Here is a 16,959-nt window from a genome sequence, read left to right as displayed (position 1 = left end):
AGAAACTCATTTTATAGAATGGGACAACTTATTTTGGCACAGTCAAAAGGGTGAGGGTCACACAGAACAATGTGACACCTGTTGCTGCTTTACTGTGAGCCTTGTGATTAATGCATTTGGCTTGCTAGCTGTACTTAAATGCCAATCAGTTTTTGCACGTGGCCAGGAATTCAGTCTACAAGTGTAAGAGGTTTTGTAGGACCAGGGCAGGCATATTGGAACAAAGGAGACAATGGGATAAGCCAGATCACCTGTCTGAGATCTTTATTGTAAAAGTAACTGCTCCTTCACTAGTCTCTTGTAGGCTCACATGCAGATCCCTCCTCCATTAGTGAAGGGTCAGATCTTGGGGGGTCACCTGCTGGGGAGGCGCCTAGGTCTCCACCTTCACTCCTGGATTCCTAACATGTTAGGAACCCCCTCCAGCCCACTCAACGGCTTGGGAGAGAAAAGGCGCCTACTCCCTGCGGCCACCACAAGACAGGTCTGGGGCTCCGCCCTTGGCATCGCCCTGCCCCGCGCGCCAGGTGCCCGCTGAACTCCATGCGCAGTGCAAGCCCAGGCTGCGCGGGCCTCCGCGTGCTCAAATTCAAAAGAGGCAAAAGCCCGTGGGGCGGTGCCGGCAGAGACGTCGAGGTTGGGTCGAGGGGTCGCGGCTGCGCTCACTACCCCACCCGGTCGGTCCCAGGTGTGCTGCTTTCCCGGGACGCGGCGGAGGCTGGAAGAGCCTGCGGTGGACGCCGATGGCTGCGGAGCCCTGGTTCGCTGGGTCACTGGCCCTGGGCCCTGGAGAAGCACTGCCTTCGGACGAATTGGGACCCGGGCCGCCGCCCTATGGAGACCCCTCGTGGTCGCCCGCCAGGAGACCGGAGGCCTCAGTGGAGCAGGAACCTCAGCGGGCACAGCAACTGATGGAAGCCCCAACCTCCACGTCCTCCCGGGAACCACTGGCAGCGGAGCTGGGGCCGACCCAGGCTCGACTCCCACTGGACTCCATGTTCAGCCCCATCACTGACCAGCTCCGTTACCTGCTCAGGAAGGCGGATGACTTTCAAAGCTACTTGCTCTACAGGTGACCCTGTACAGGGGGCCTAGGTCCCAGGACAGGACAGGCTGTGCAGTCCACACAAAGGCCGAAAACTGAACTCAGGGCCCAGAGTACATGAGGCCAGCTGATTACGAATGTACTTTACCAGTGTGCCGAGGGCTGTGGAGAATAGAGAGGCAGGGGCAGGCAATGTGTGGGCCTTTAGGATACAAGAATCTTTCTTTGGTTGGTTGGTTGATTTGCCCAGTTTTCCGTTTCTGTGAGATAGGATTTCATCACATTCGAACTGGAGACCCTCCTAAGCAGTCTGCTTGCTTACCAAATTGGAAATGGTGGCTTAGTGTTTTTTTTTTTTCTTTTTCCAAATCCCCTGTAAGTCAGCTAAACAAAACCTATCCCCATCAGCTCTGGCCAGAGGACTTCAGTGTGAGAGGCCACTCTTCACTCCCAAAGAAAAATGCAATTTCCGGAGCAGGGGAAAGGGATTGATTGTGATGTCTGTAGGAGGCTGGCTTAAATCCCAGCTTTCTGCGCGCCACTCAGCAGAGCTGAGACAAGAAGTCAGTTGCATGCACCCCAAACACACTAGTGGTGGAACTCAGACCCTTGTACGAGGCTGCATTCTCAGCCAGGTGTCAACATTTTAACAAATTATTCCAAATAACTGGTGCAGGTGTTTCTGAAAGATGGCGAGAGAAAGATTTGACATGCTGAGCACTGAGGCTAAAGCTTGACTTAACCTCCCAGTCCCCTCTTTATGTTTAATTTTTGGGCGCTGGGGATGGCACCCAGGGCTCTGCATGTGCTCTAACCAGTAGGCCACAGCACTGGGAGAACTTTGTAATGGATTCTGCCAGGGATACGGGTGAAAGGATGAGCACGGGGCTCCTGGGGAGGAGTGAGAGTGATGCTACCTGAAGGCCTCTTTTTCCCTTCAGCAGGGACCGAGTTCAGAAGGAACAGCTAGCCAAGGCCATGCCCACCTTCCTAACAATGTGTGAGCCTTACTTCCTGTACCTCGAGGCTGCTGCAAGGAGTGTCCCTCCCATCTATGGAGCCCTGCAGGAGTTGGTCCGGAAGGGGGTATGTACCGTAGCTATTTTACCAGGCCCCTTTCTTTGGACCCTGCCCGGGGTAGAGGGTTGCTTCTGGCCGACCGTCTGAGGTCATGAAGTCCCGCCTTCTGTGCAGCTGTTGGAGATCTCCCAGCAGTTAACTCTGCGCTTGGAACAGTTAGTTCTCATGTATGCCTCCTTTGGGTTCGTGGACCTGGAGGAAACTAACCCTTTGAGGTAAGGGGGCAGGAAATGAGGCTGTGGGGTGGCAGAGTCCAGGGCCCAACTTGCTGTCCAATCTCCTATCTCCTGCTAGTATCTCCTGCTTCTTCTGCGGGAGGTTCTCCATTAGCCCCGCCCACGACGTGTCCATCTTCCGATACTGCACCCCAGCTGCGTACACTGCCAGCCACTTCCCGAGATACCTCTACAAGAAGATGCGCTGGAACCTGGAAACCACCACAGAGGCCAGCAGCCAAGGACCAGACTCCCATGTGGATTAGTGAGTTTCCTTGTCAAAATTAAAGTCCTCCCCTTCCTAGGAGCTTGCGCCTCCACACCACCACGGAGTGGAAAGCGAGACAGGAATGCAGTGCTGGAATAAAACCCAGGGCCATGTGTATACCGGACAGCACTGTATACAACTGAGCTCTACCTTCTGTCTTTTGTTGTTTTTGTTTTATTTTTCGAGACAAGGTTTCTCTGTGGCTTTGGAGGCTGTCCTGGAACTAGCTCTTGTAGACCAGGCTGGTCTCGAACTCACAGAGATCCACCTGCCTCTGCCTCCCGAGTGCTGGGATTTAAGGCGAGCGCCGACACTGCCAGGCTATCTTTAGTTTTCTTAACACTACCTTCCTATTAAAATATTCATCTTCAGATCAGGCCACCAGGGAGGAAAGTCCCCAGCACTGAGTCACATTGCTACCTGAGAACTTCAGGCAACTTCTCATGCACTCGAACCTCCCCTCCAGAATTAAAGCCCTCAGCAGAAAAACCTAAGGAATTGCTTTTCCTCTCAGCTACTTCTTATGTTATCGAGATACATGGGAGGATACAGGCCAGGGTCCAGCCAATTCGTGCCCCCAAATCCAGAAACTCTGGTCCATCGGCCGATGGATACCCCTAGCACCAGCAGAGGACGACCTTGACTCGTGGTAGGATGGCTATGGGATTTGACTCGTGGTAGGATGGCTATGGGACTTGACTCGTGGTAGGATGGCTATGGGACTTGACTCGTGGTAGGATGGCTATGGGACTTGAGGTCTGAGGGAGGGTGGGACGGAACCCTACCAAAGACTGGATCTCAGAGTAGCAGGGATTACATTGTACTGTGCCCTGAAGAGTGCGTTATGCAGACTAAAGGGAATTCATAGAGGTGTGGACCAGTGCATTTTACAAAAAAGAAAACATGTTTTCAGTGTGGATAAGTTGCTCTCCCAGGGAGACACAGCAGCCTCTCAGGTGCAATGCTTTAACTCAGGAGTTTGTCAACAGAGGAAACACTTTCCCTTAGGGTATCCCCAACCCCTAACTTAAAGCCCCTCCCAGCCTTGAGGAGCAGAGGTGAGGTGCTCAAGTCCAGGCTTGTTTCCACGCCCCCAGGATTTTATGCCCGCAGCCACTCGGGGACTACCAGCAGCTACTAACCATCGGCTTCGAGGAGCCCTCGCATGTGCTGGCTACCGACCTGCTGGTACAGATCCTCGTGGGCCAGGTAGGCCCCGCCCAGCCCCCCAGCACTGCCGGGCCCTTGGCTTGGGCTGCCCCAGCATCCTGAGCCCCAGGAGAAGACGCCAGCCCGGGCTTGATAGCCCCAAACTCCAAGGCAGGAACAGGGGCGGGCTGCACTGAGTATGCCCCGGCATGAGCCACGGAACAGCAAGTGCGGACACACTTTTCTGTTAATAAAAGAGTGAGGTCAGAGGTTCTGTATCTCCTGTGAGCACCGCGTCCCTCCCCTGGGAGTGGGTGAGCTCCGCCCACCGAGAGGCCTTCTGGGAAGTGTAGTCCGCAGATGTCGTCGAGCTAGCTGCGCGTGCGCAGATGCGAACATGAGTCAAAGAGGGAAGTAGCAGCTCTCGTCAGCAACCGGAACCCAGAAAACAAGTTTCTGGTAGCAGGAAAATTGTAGGCCAGCTGGAGGAAGACTTAGACCTACGCCCGCTTTTTTTTTTTAACCCGGAAGTGATTCCTATTCAGAGGGGTTTTTTTTGGTTTTGTTTTTTTCAAAAGCTCAACTACATTTCCCGATGTGCCCTAGCAAACTGCAGGGGATCAGTTTGCAGAGTGGAGTCAGACTTTCTTCCAGCATTTGGGGGTGTCCGAGCCGAGCTGATTGTTGTCCCACGAAGAGTGTCTGGAGTACAGGCTAACAGAGAGCTGTCAGCCTCGCAGCAACCTTAGGCTATCGAGGAAGCTCTAGCTGAGAGAAATGAACACCCCTGCTCTGAGAAGCTCTGCTCTCAAACCTGGGTCTTCTGAGCGAAACCGGCCCCTGTGTAGGAATGTGATCATCCTTCTCCCCTATGTCACTCTGAGAGGTTGATATTTGGATCCTAAAATTTTCACATTCAGGGTCAGAATGTAAGACTCAGAACCATGACTTTGTAGGTTTGATTTTTTAAGAGTAATTTTTGCCTTTAATCCCAGCACTGGGGCGGTAAAGGCAGGTGGATCTCTGACTTTGAGGCCAGCCTGGTCTACAGAGCGAGTTCCAGGATAGCCTCCAAAGCCACAGAGAAACCCTGTTTTGAAAAGCCAAAAAAAAAAAAAAAGACAAAAACAAAAGAGTAGCTTTTATTAGACGGAGATGGTAGCACACATAGTACTTGGGAAAACCAAGGTAGGTGGGTCTCTGTGAGTTCGAGGTCAGCCTGATGTACAGAGTGAGTTCCAAGATGCCAGGGCTATGTAGAGAGACCCTATCACTCTCAAAAACAGTATTTTGTTTCCTGAGTAGAGTTTTCCCTGCTTGCCCACAGAGGCCAGAAGAGGGCATCGGACACCATGGGACTGGAACTGTCAGCCACTGTGGATGCAGGAAACCCAACAAAGGTCCTCTCAAGAGCCCCAGCACTCATTAGCAGAGCCGTCTTGCCAGCACTGTTCTTTTTTAAATCCAGCTGGAGTGTTAGTGTATAGCTCAGACTGGTCTTTTCTTCCAGCCTGGGCCTCCAGAGTGTGCTACCATGCTTGTGTTTCAGTAAGTTGGCCGACAACACCTGGTACACACTGCTACAAACCCGTTTTAAGCAGATGTGAAAAGTGGGCGGACTGCAGGCTACACACCAAACCGCAGCTCTTCCCGAGAGGCATCTGTAACCACTGATGCCCCCGTTATGTTTTACCCCACAGCTCAGGTAGAATACCTCCAAGACTGTTCTATTCCTCCTAATATTGATTTGGGTTGCTGCTGTGCCTGGTCTCATGTCCCCTGTTAAAATCTTGGGGGCTCAAAACCATTTGTAACTCCAGTTCTAGGGGATCCAATGCCTTTTCTGGCATCTGCAGGCTCCAGGCACACATGTACACAGAACTGCAAGAGATAACACTCATACACATAAGTATAAATGCTGATGTCAGGGTTTGGGGGTGTGGCTGAACTTAGCATCGCAAGGCTTAGGTTTGAGCCCAGTACTACAAAAGAGACCCGACTGAGCATAGTGGTGAACACCTGTGATCCCAGCCCTCAGGAGCCAAAGGCTTGCTGCAAGATGGAGGCCAGCCTGGTTAAAGTGAGACCTTGCTTAATAAAACAGGGGGCTAGCACTAGGGAGGCAGAGACATGTGGATCTCTGGGAGTTTGAGGCCAGCCTAGTCTACTGAGATCCAGGACAGCCTCCAAAGTTACAGAGAAACCCTGTCTCAGAAAACAAAACAATAGCTGGGCATTGGTGGCGCACGTCTTTAATCCCAGCACTCGGGAGGCAGAGGTAGGCGGATCTCTGAGTTCAAGACCAGCCTGGACTACCAAGCGAGTTCCAGGACAGCCTCCAAAGCCACAGAGAAACCCTGTCTCGAAAAAACCAAAAAAAAAAAAAAAACCAATAACAAAAAATGGGGGTGTTTGTCATGTACTTGTCACACAAGTTGTTTGAATCCTGGGACCCACCTAAAGGCGGGAGGAGAGAACTGACCCCAAAAAGTTGTTCTCTGACCACTACACATATGTAGTAGCACACTCCCCATCATAGACATACACAGTAATAGATATGCAGTGTATGAGGGTTCACACTTTTAGTCTCGGTGTTTGGGAGGCAGAAGCAGGCAGGCAGATCTTTGTGAGTTCTAAGCCAGCCAGGACTACATGGTGTGGGAGGGAGCACTGGAGAGAGAGAGGTTCAGTTCTCTGTGTGGCTGGCAACTATCTGTAACTCCAGTCGCAGCATCTATAGCATCAAACACCCTTCCCCAGGCACACCAGGCATACATGAGTACACACACCTACATGCAGGCAGAACACTCGACGTATTTTTAATTTAAAAAATAAAATAAGGTGGGCAACCTCTGGGGGACATCTGAGACTGACCTTTGTCTCACATGCACAGGTGTGTGCATTCACCTGAACTGTCACACAGACATACCACACCCACTAGAGAACAGCGTGTGATTCCATTTGCCATCTTAGGGGCTCTCCAGTGTCTTCCCATCAGTCCCCAAGTCACAGCCAAGCGTATGACGATGGAGGGCCTCCTTGGGCTAAGTAGCTCCTGGGTGAATCACTGGATGGACCTTCCCCTGTTTTATTTGTTGGCATTTCATTAGTCACTTGCTGTAAGCTAGAGGTCAGCCTGATCAACATAGGGAGATAAGAGCCAGAACTGACAAAATTTTAAACCATAATGCTAGGATTTCATTATTTGTGTGCCAGCATGTGTGTTATTGTGTACATGCCACGGCATATGTGTGGAGTGTCAACCCTGGTCTCCCACCTTGTTTCAAACAACTGGTGGTGTACTCTGCACACGAGGCGTCTGTGCTCACTAGCTGCCCCCAAGCTTCCAGGGATTCCCTCTCATTTCCTAGAAAGACCCTCCAGGAATTTGCATGCACCATGGTTTTTTACTTGGTTTTGGGGATCTGAATTCAGATTATCAGGCTGGCATGACAAATGCCTTACCCACTGAAGACATCTCCTCAGCCCCTCAATTTATTATTTACATATCTTTTGAAGTCAAGGTGTCAGACTAGGCTCAAGCTCCCAGTGTAGTTGAGGATGACCTTGAACTTTCGATTCTGCCTGTTCCTACCTCAGTCATTACTGGTATGCACCACTGTTTATGTGTTTCCATGCAAGTACTTTACCAATTGAGCTGTATCCCCAGCCGTATACAATAGATCTACAATGTTTGAGGTCCTGCTTTTTCTGATCCTAGCCACTTTTTTGTTTTTCAGGATTTCTCTGTATTGTTTTGGAGGCTGTCCTGGAACTCACTCTGTAGACCAGGCTGACCTCAACCTCACAGAGATCTGCTTGCCTTTGCCTCCCCAGTGTTAGGATTAAAGGTGTGAGCTGCCAACGCCCGGCTCTTTTCCTAGTCACTTCTAAGAAGCTGTAGAAATACTCTGGTGTTATGTGAATCACACAGATGCTGTTTGTCAGACAGTTTAGAGTGTTTACCAGAAGTTAGGCAGGGTTTGCAGTGTGTCAACCACTGACCACTCCCACTCCCCCCCCATAGGTCACTCTGTAGACCAGGCTGTCCTCGAGCTCACAGAAATCTGCCTGCCTCTGCTTCCCAAGTGCTGGGATTAAAGGCATACGCCAGGCTAAGATTTGTTTTTTAATTAAAGGATATTTTATTTTCAAAAATATGCATGTGGCCTGCCACGGTGGCGCACACCTTTAATCCCAGCAATCGGGAGGCAGAGGCAGAACGATCTCTGTGAGTTCAAGGCCAACCAGGTTTACATAGTGCCAGGACTACATAGAAGAGGGAGCCTATCTTTAAAACAAATGTGTGTGTGATCAGACATGCAAGTGTGCCTGTGTATTCCAGAGTGCCAGAGGAATCCAAAAGAGGGGTCTGTCTGATCTTCTGGAACTGGAGTTACAGGTAACTGTGTACCACTCAAAATTGTGTACTTGAAACTAAACCTGGGTTATCTGCATGAGCAGCAAGCAGGTGTTGCCCCCACCCCCACCCCTACTCACCCATGAGTTCTTCAAGACAGGGTTTATCTGTGTAGCCCTGGCTATCCTGGGACTTACTAGACTAAGCTGGCCTCAAACTCAGAGATCCACCTGCCCAAGTGCTGGGATTAAAGGTGTGTGCCACCATCACTCTAAAGAGCGGCAAACACTCTTAACTGCAGAGCCAGCCTTCCAGTCCTGAGTTTCTCTTTTAGGAACAGTTCCAAGGCTAGATAGATGGCTCAGTGGTTAAGAGCACTTGCTGTCCTTGCAGAACACCTGGGTTCAGTTCCCAGCACCCACCTCAAGTAGTTCATAACTGTAACTCCAGCTCTAGGGGGTCCACCACCCTCTCTGGGCTCCAAAGGCATATCTGTACACCTGAATGCTCATGCATACACCCCAATACACACTCACGCACACAGTTAAAATAAATCTTATGGCTAGAGAGATAGCTCTGCAGTTAAGGATACTTTTTGGAGGACCAGGGTTCAGTTCCCAGCACTCACATTGTGCCTCACAACCATCAACAACTAGTTTCAGGGGGATCTGGCACCCTCTTTTCACTTCTGCAGCCAACACACACAAGTGGAACACACACACAATATAAATCCAAAACATAATTTTTTTTTTGGTTTTTCGAGACAGGGTTTCTCTGTGGCTTTGGAGGCTGTCCTGGAACTCGATCTGTAGACCAGGCTAGCCTCGAACTCACAGAGATCCGCCTGCCTCTGCCTCCCGAGTGCTGGGATTAAAGGCGTGAGCCACCACCGCCCGGCTCAAAAAATAAATCTTTTAAGAACTTTCCTCACAAAACAAAAAGTGACCACAGAGAGAATGTGAGGCCACTATGAAGTGCTTGGGCCCTCATCACTACCATTGGTACTTTTCTTTATTAAAAATATTTTTATCTTTACAGCTGAGCAGTGGTGGCACACATCCTTAATTTAATCCCAGCACTGGGGAGGTAGAGGGAGGTGGATCTCTGAGTTCAAGAGGCCAGCCTGGTCTACTTAATAAGTTCCAGGACAGCCAGGAACTACACAGAGAAACCTTTATATCTTTATTTTAATTTGTGCGTATATGTGTGGGTTTTGTGTAAATGTATGCCATTTATGTTCCAGTGCTCCCAGAGGTCAGAAGAGGGCGATGGATCCCCTGGAGCGGGAGTTACAAGTAGTTATGAGCCCCCATGTGGATCATTCAGTAGCAAGCACTCTTCACCCTGAACTGTCTCTCCAGCCCACCACTTGTATTTTTCATTACTATCTCCCTAGAGTAGGGACAATTTCATAGCACATCTTTCCAGCAGCGCCCTGAGTACAGGATGCCTTTGGCATCCAGAAAAGCTGACATCTGGAGACCCGGAGTGGATTCTATGGGCCAACGAGCAACATTTTGCATTAGCACCACCAGGGGGCAGTAGGGCCCAGGCCTCCAAGCCCGGGTCAGCAAGCCTCCCTGAACGGAGTCCAGAGCTCATTTCGAATTCCAACATTCCGGTGCGATCCTCGGGTGGCTTTCCTGGGCGTCCTTCACCCATCCAGCTCCCGCTCCACCTAGACTAAGGAGGTTCCAGTAGAAAACAGCTTGCACTAAAGCCCAGGAAAGGGGGATGGGGTGGGCTTTATTTTGTTTTTCACTCACAGGTTTTGCGGGTGGTTGTTAGTTTTCCAGTGAAGACTAAACAATTTTAACGGATACAGGTGGTTAATTTCCATAGTCAGTATCCAGGACGGGCAGGATTTCAAGTTGCCGTTGAAGATAGCTGGCCCCTTCCTCTCCAGGCCTTCTGCGGACCTAGAGGGTTACTCTACCCTGGATCTTTGAAGGGTCTATTACTTCTGGCCGTGTGTCCCAATCTTCGCAGACCTCAGGGTCTGCGCTCCTACTAGGAAAAGCGGGAGGGAAAGAAGGCCACCATCAGGGACAAGACCCGGGCATGTGGCGGTGAGACAGTTTGGGCTCCAGGCCCCTCCTCCTTTTTTTTTTTTTTTTGTTTTGTTTTGTTTTTTGGAGGCAGGGTTTCTCTGTATTGTTTTTTTGGAGGCTGTCCTGGAACTCGCTCGGTAGACCAGGCTTGGTCTCGAACTCACAGAGATCCACCTGCCTCTGCCTCCCGAGTGCTGGGATTAACGGCGTGCGCCACCACCGCCCGGCCCCTCCTCCTTTTTAAAACTCTCCCAGACTGAGTTTTGGCTGGAGTGGCGCTCCAGGGGGACCAGGATGCATTTTCCCCTTCCCAGTGCCCAGGAACTGCAGGGAGGGTGGGAGAGCGACAAGCTTTGGAAAGGGGGGTTCCTACCTTCTCCAGGCCGTTCTCAGAGGCCCTTCTCCGCGGGGGCCAGATCACCGCCAACTTTCCGTCTCCTCTGCTCGCTGTGGGGGAAGGGACGCTCAGCCGCGGCCAGCCGGAGGATGGCCGCACCCCTTAAACACATACAGGTGTGTACCCCTCCTCCCTCCCCATGGAGGTCTCCACCCAGTTCTGGGGACCCAGGCACAGGAATGAGGCCAACCCAGCGTAGACAGGAGCCTGAAAACTACAGAGGACCGGAGAATGCCAAAAGCCAGCCAAGGTTCCAAGACAATGAGTGGTGGATCTGGGGATCCTCACTCCAGGTGTGGGAGAACAGAAGGTGAACCCCCAAAAGAATAGTTAGGGGTCCTGGAGTCAGCAAGCCTACAATGAAGGGCCACTGGAGGTGGAGACAGCGGGAGCTCTGGGACCCAGGGTGACCGGCTTACGGGTGAGGCTCGGCGCTGGCTCCCCAACCTCAGCGGCCCCGTAGACGCTGCGCCGCTGCAACTGCAGCTCCCGTTCGCGCTCGCGCACTTGTCGCACCTCCTGCTCCAGCAGCGACGGGGACACGAGCGGTGGCGACTGCCCCAGTACCGGGCAGCCGTCCTGAACGGCGGGGTGCAGCCAGCCTCCCGCCTCCGGCCGCCGCTGCAAGCCCCCGCCGTCCTCCGCTGCAGTCTCAAAGAAGCGCTTGAGTTCGTCCAGCGGCTGTGGCCGCCGCCTGGCGCTGGGCTCCGGAGCCGCCGGGCTCGCCAGCGCCACCTGCCTGTGAGCCTCGCGTTCGATGTCGCGTTGCATCTTCGCGCCCGCCCGAGCGCGCTCCAGGGCGCGCGGCAGTGGGGGACCAGGGCCGGGCCGGTTGAGTACCGGCCGCACGCGCAACTCGATGAGCTCCGCGCCCGCACGGCCAGGACTCAGACCCCGGCTCCGGCGCAGGCTCTCCTCGCGCTCGCAGCTGCGGCGGATTTCGCGCTGGATGGGCGTCTCCATCAGCAGTTTCGCAGGTGCTGGGTGAGACGCCCTGGGCCTCGGCGGAAAACACACCGGGAAGCCTCCGAGTCGAGAGAGGGGCACGACCCAGTATCCCCGTTCTCCAAGTGCCAGGCGGCCCAGCTACGGACGCTCCGAGGGCTCTGTGCCCTGATCAGCTGATACCTGCGGAACCTGGCTCTCTGGTTCCGAGGTCTCCAAGTCCTTTGCTCCAGAGGTTTCCGGGACCTCACTGTCTCCTCGGCAGCCCTCGGTGCCCTGGCCCTGAGGTGACCCCAGGACTCCTCTCTCGGTCTCAGGGGCCTGAAGTTCCGAGTTAGACGCACTTTGAAGAGTTTGGTTCTCAAAGTCGGGATTGAGATACCCAAAGAGGTAGGAAGCCGTTACCTGCGCAGTACCTGTGGTTGCAGCCGCCGCCCGAGGTACTAAGGCGTCGCCAGCACTCTTCTTTGACCCGCCTCTGGCCTCCTGGAACGTCCCCCGGGGGCCGGGCTGGGCACCGCCCCCGGCACCTGCCAGCTGGATGAGAGCGGCCCTGGGCCCGCCCCAAGGCGGGGGCACCTTCGCTGGACGCCGCATTCCCGCCATGCGAGCCCACCGGTTGATGGAAGGGTCAGCTTCTTAGGAAAGGTCTTCACTGAACCCCTTACCCAGAAGGTATGTGGTGCCTTCTCATTCTAGGACCACGCTGGCATTTTGGGGGTCTCATTTCCCATCACTGCCTGGAGACCTGACCTCTAGCCGAGTGCTGCGCTGATCTCTGAGCCACCACCTCCTTATTGACTTCACCAGTCTAACTCAGCCGGTGCCAGCCCACGGCCAGCGACACCCCGTGGCCTCTGGACCCTCGCAGCACGTAGATCGAGGCGCCACACAGCTCGGGTCCGGCCCTAGGGGGTGCCCGGGGCCTCCTCACTAGCTACTGCTGCCTTAGGCTGCTCGGCGCTGCCAGGTTCGCAACCGCGCTGCTGCCACTCAAACGCCAGGAGCAGCTTTCCTCCCCTCCCTTCCAGAAAAGCCCGCAAGGCGTTGGTGGCCAAGTGTCCTGCCAGAATGAGCAGGATTGAGAGCAGAGACACTGCAGCGCTTCCCCGCCTCCGTCGAGCAACTGCGACTGGAAAAAGGCGGTCAGCTCGGGCCAGGTTGCTGCGGAGGCCCAAGCTGGGGCAGGAGCCACCGGGCTAGCAGAAGAGACCTGTGGCTGGGGCCCATCTGTTGTTCAAGGGCAAGATCGATGCTCCAGAGTGCGGGCCAGCCACTCCCACGGATATTTTCCACTCGCTGTCGTGGGATACCCACTTTCGCTAAAACCTGTCCACCCCTGCGTTTTGCCTGCTGGTATGTTTGTGTGAGGGTGTCAGATCTTGGAATTACAGACAGTCTGTGAGCTGCCATGTGGGTGCTGAGAACGGAACCCAGATCTTCTAGAAGAGCTGTCAGTGCTCTAAACTGAGCCATCTCTCCAGACCCAAAGGAAGCCTCTTGACATTGACCTTTGTCTTCTACCTAGTTAGGGCTGTGTGCAGTAGACACACACACACACACACACACACACACACACACACACTGAATAAAATTTTTGTGGTGTGACACTATTCCTGGGGAGATGGGAACAAACATTTGCTCATCCCAGATAGGGAACCAAGGACAGACCAAAGTAAGGATACTACCAAAGTCCAACTTGGTGAAATCGATGAGCTGTACTGGGGTTACTTACAGAAATACAGATGAAGGCTTACTCATGGGAGTAGAAATTATTCAAAGACAACTGCATCACTGAGAGCACTAACCCAGCAATGGTAACAGCTCACAAAAGTGGAGAACATGGAGTCACATACAGCCTCTCTCTCAGGCAGCTGGGCTCCTCTGAGAGCATCTCTGACTGCTTATACTCTTGGGGAGGGAGGGGCCAAGCACTTGTGTTCAATTTCAGGGGCTACCTGAAGCCTTTGAGAATCCTATCTCAAAAACAAAAAACAAATAAACCAACAAATCTAAACAGGCTGTAGTGGTGCCTGCCTTTAATTCCAGCACTCAGGAGTCAGAGGCAGACAGACACTCTGAGTTCAGAGGCCAGCCTGGAATACATAGTGAGGCCCTGCCTCAAAATACAAACAAAACAACAACCAAAATTACTAAAGGCTAGCCCGGAGAAACACCTGATGGATATGGCACTTCTCTGCAAGCATGATGACCTGAGTTCAAATCTCCAAACCACTCTCTCAGCTGCTTTTCTTCTGCCATTACAGGACACTATAACCAAGGCAACTTCGAAAGAATTTGCTGGGCAGTGTGTGGCACATGTCTTTAATCCCAGCACTCGGGAGGCAGAGGCAGGCGGATCTCTGTAAGTTCGAGACCAGCCTGGACTACCAAGCGAGTTCCAGGACAGCCTCCAAAGCCACAGAGAAACCCTGTCTCGAAAAACCAAAAAAAAAAAAAAAGAAACCAAGAGAGAGGAAGGAAGAATTTACGTGGGGCTTACAGTTTCAGAGGGTTAGTGTCCATGACCATCATGGCGGGGAGTGTGGTATGACACTAGGGCAGTAGTTGAGAGCTTACATCTTGAAACACGACCAGAGGCAGAGAGTGAGAGCTAACCGGGAAACCTCAAAGTTCATCCACAGTGACATACCTCCTCCAACAAGGCCACACCTCCCTATCCTTCCCAAACAGTATCAACTGGTGACCAAGTATTCAAACACATGAGCCTATGGGGCCATTCTCACTCAAACCACCAATTCCCTGTCCCTAAAATTACATGCCTTGGGGAAATATAAACCCATTCCTCTCCTGTCCCAACAACAAGCCAAAGTGTGATTTCACCAGAATTCACACTAGAGAACCAATGAGTTTATTAGACTGACTTACAGGGCCGTGAGTGAAGGGTTAGGGTTAGGCCTGCATCCAGCATGAGTGATGAGTGGTGGTTTCCTAATGGCTGTTTAGATGGAGTCCTGTCCTTCATCTTCTCCATCTATGTGCTCTAACCCCTTCCCGAGACGCAGCGGCCCTGTGTAATCAGAGAATTGCATGCCTGGTTGGGAAGAGTAACTACATATTCAGGTAAGGGTCCCACGACCCTCCCTAACTTCTCCACCCAAGTGGGAAAGTCTACAGTCAGCTAGCACGGGTGCCCCGGTGAACCCCTGAAGGTGGGGCCGTTTGGCTGGGAGATAGCCCTGTATAACCCATGGAGAGGCAGGCCATAGTGCTCATCTGTAGAGGTCTTTCTTTGAACCGCCAGCTCCCGAATAATAACAGAGAGACTTCTTACTAAGTATGACAGCTTGGCCTTAGCTTAGGCTTGTTCCCAACTAGCTCTTAAAACTTAAACTAGCCCATTTGATCTATACTCTGCCATGTGGCTTGTTATCTCTCCTCAGTTAAGTATGTCTGACTTCCTCCTCATCTCTCTGGAGAATCCCCCGCCTCTCAGATTCTTCCCAGAGTTCCTGTCTCTGACTGGAAATCCTGCCTACCTATTGACCACTCATCTCTTTATTAAACCAATTAGAAGGTGTCTTAGGCAGGTGAGGGAGGACAGAGACACATCTTTACACAGAGTGATCAGATATCCCACAACACGAATCTGTGACCTCAGGAGTGCTGTGGTGAGGTGGGAGCAGTCTGGGGCCAGCAGGAATATGCTTTACTGGTTAATAAAGAAACTGATCAGGCAGAATAGAGCAGGTGGGAAATCCAAGCAGATATACAGAGAGAAAGAAGGCGGGGTCTGGGAGATACCAGCAGCCACCAGAGAAGCAAGATGTGAGACCCCTGGGCCTCATGGTGATACACAGATCAATAGAAATGGGTTAATTTAAGTTGTAAGAGCTAGTTAGCAGGGGCTGGCAAGATGGCTTAGTGGTTAAGAGCATTGGCTGCTCTTCCAGAGGTCTTGAGTTCGATTCCCAACAACCACATGGTGGCTCACAACCATCTGTAATGAGATCTGTTGCCCTCTTCTGGTCTGCATGCATACATGCAGGCAGAACACTGTATGTATAATAAATAAATCTTAAAAAAAAAAAAGCTAAGCCTGGCGGTGGTGGCGCATGCCTTTAATCCCAGCACTTAGGAGGCAGAGGCAGGTGGATCTCTGTGAGTTCGAGGCCAGCCTGGTCTACAAGAGCAAGTTCCAGGACAGCCTCCAACACCACAGAGAAACCCTGTCTCAGAAAAAAAAAAAGTTGCTGGCTAGTAAAAGTCTGACCCATCAGCCAAATATAAGTAATATAAGCCTCTGAGTGGTTATTTGGGAACTGGCAGGCGGGAGAAGACCTTCCAGTTACACGCGCACACACGCACACATACAGAGGCTTTAAATCGGCTTAGGGATCAAGGCAGGTATGCTGTCACACATTGTCACTCCAGCTTAGGGAGCTGAGGCAGGAGAGTGGAGAGTCCCAACTCCACCTGGGCCACACAGAGCTGCCTTCCTGCCTCACCCTCCTTTCGGCCATCTTTGAACCCCATTGTTTCTGCCTTGAAGCATATTCTTGCTTTATACACTTTCCCCCACTTTTGTCCCATTCAGCACCTGTCACCCCAAAGGGGGGCATCAGACTTGAAATAAAAACCCAGATTCCCGGGCTGGAGAGATGGCTCAGAGGTTAAGAGCAGTGACTGTTCTTCCAGAGGTCCTGAGTTCAATTCCCAGTAACCACATGGTGGCTTGCATTACATGTAATGAGATCTGGTGCCATCTTCTGGCATACAAGGAGGCAGAATGTTGTATACATAATAAATAAATAAATCTTTAAAAAAAAAAAACCAGATTCCCAAGCCCGGGCCACAGGGCCCTGCATGTTTCTCAGGTGTCATGTTTTGACCTCCTCCCAACACCCACCAGCACCGAGTGCGCTGGCTGGCGCCTCTGCCTGGCTTCTCCCTCTGCCTGGCTTCTCCCTCTGCCTGGCTTCTCCCTCTGCCTGGCTTCTCCCTCTGCCTGGCTTCTCCCTCTGCCTGGCTTCTCCCTCTGCCTGGCTTCTCCCTCTGCTTCAAACAGCTCACCCCAGGGCTGCTTCCTGTTGCTCAGAGCTCAACTGAAATGCTGTGTTTCAGGTACACGTTTGGTGGGCACTTACCATGGGGTAGAAATCCTAATCCTGCTCAGTACCTCAGCCACAGGGCTTTGGGAGTAGAGCTCATGGCGAGAATCCCCATTGAGCAGCTAAAGTCCTGCCTGGGCAGCAGAGCACTTATCCACCCCCAGAAAAGCAAAATGATTTCTGTGTATACTGTGTACATCTTTAATCCTAGCACTGAGGAGATAGTTTGGTAGGTCTCATGAGTTTGAGGCCAGCTTCCTCTACATGCTGGGCTCTGTGCAGCACTGAGTTGGCCTTCCTCAGAATTAATTAATTAATTAAAAAATAAATAAAATTAAGAAAGAAAAGTGGGGCCAATAAGATGTCCCAAAAGGTAA

At 52.1% G+C, this 16,959-nt stretch overlaps 2 protein-coding genes across 4 annotated transcripts; one reads left to right on the top strand and one right to left on the bottom strand.

Annotated features, from left to right (window-relative positions):
- Nucleotides 1-575: 575 nt before the first annotated feature.
- Nucleotides 576-4,026, top strand: CUNH19orf67 (chromosome unknown C19orf67 homolog). 2 transcript variants are annotated; one of them, XM_040736798.1, is made up of 6 exons: nt 576-1,072; nt 1,990-2,131; nt 2,240-2,340; nt 2,420-2,605; nt 3,123-3,257; nt 3,706-4,026. In XM_040736798.1, the coding sequence occupies exons 1-6, from the start codon at nt 744-746 to the stop codon at nt 3,878-3,880; spliced, it is 1,068 nt and encodes a 355-aa protein (XP_040592732.1). In that variant the 5' UTR covers nt 576-743; the 3' UTR covers nt 3,881-4,026. The 2 variants fall into 2 exon arrangements, with proteins under 2 accessions (XP_040592732.1, XP_040592731.1); XM_040736797.1 differs by having other exon boundaries at nt 582-1,072; nt 1,987-2,131.
- A 5,818-nt stretch (nt 4,027-9,844) lies between these two features.
- On the bottom strand, nt 9,845-11,528 carry Misp3 (MISP family member 3). Of its 2 annotated transcripts, none has more exons than XM_013126330.3 (3): nt 10,985-11,528; nt 10,542-10,615; nt 9,845-10,127 (listed from the first exon to the last, which is right to left on the bottom strand). In XM_013126330.3, the coding sequence occupies exons 1-3, from the start codon at nt 11,526-11,528 to the stop codon at nt 10,125-10,127; spliced, it is 621 nt and encodes a 206-aa protein (XP_012981784.1). In that variant the 3' UTR covers nt 9,845-10,124. The 2 variants fall into 2 exon arrangements, with proteins under 2 accessions (XP_012981784.1, XP_012981783.1); XM_013126329.3 differs by having other exon boundaries at nt 9,845-10,124.
- Nucleotides 11,529-16,959: the final 5,431 nt, after the last annotated feature.

Source organism: Mesocricetus auratus, unplaced genomic scaffold, assembly GCF_017639785.1.
Source record: "Mesocricetus auratus isolate SY011 unplaced genomic scaffold, BCM_Maur_2.0 Super-Scaffold_100081, whole genome shotgun sequence".
Lineage (NCBI taxonomy): Eukaryota > Metazoa > Chordata > Mammalia > Rodentia > Cricetidae > Mesocricetus > Mesocricetus auratus.
The sequence above is the reverse complement of the archived record's forward strand: the minus strand, read 5'-3'. Positions and strand labels throughout refer to the sequence as shown.

What these genes read in the sequence shown, in the direction of transcription:
- CUNH19orf67 (XM_040736797.1), top strand. Translation starts at nt 744, where the DNA reads ATGGCTGCGGAGCCCTGGTTCGCTGGGTCACTGGCCCTGGGCCCTGGA. An exon ending in AGGAGTTGGTCCGGAAGGGG is followed by an intron (nt 2,132 to 2,239) that starts GTATGTACCGTA and finishes CCTTCTGTGCAG; the next exon opens with CTGTTGGAGATCTCCCAGCA. An exon ending in GAGGACGACCTTGACTCGTG is followed by an intron (nt 3,258 to 3,705) that starts GTAGGATGGCTA and finishes CCACGCCCCCAG; the next exon opens with GATTTTATGCCCGCAGCCAC.
- Misp3 (XM_013126329.3), bottom strand. Translation starts at nt 11,528, where the DNA reads ATGGAGACGCCCATCCAGCGCGAAATCCGCCGCAGCTGCGAGCGCGAG. An exon ending in GCCAGCGCCGAGCCTCACCC is followed by an intron (nt 10,616 to 10,984) that starts GTAAGCCGGTCA and finishes CTTCCCCCACAG; the next exon opens with CGAGCAGAGGAGACGGAAAG.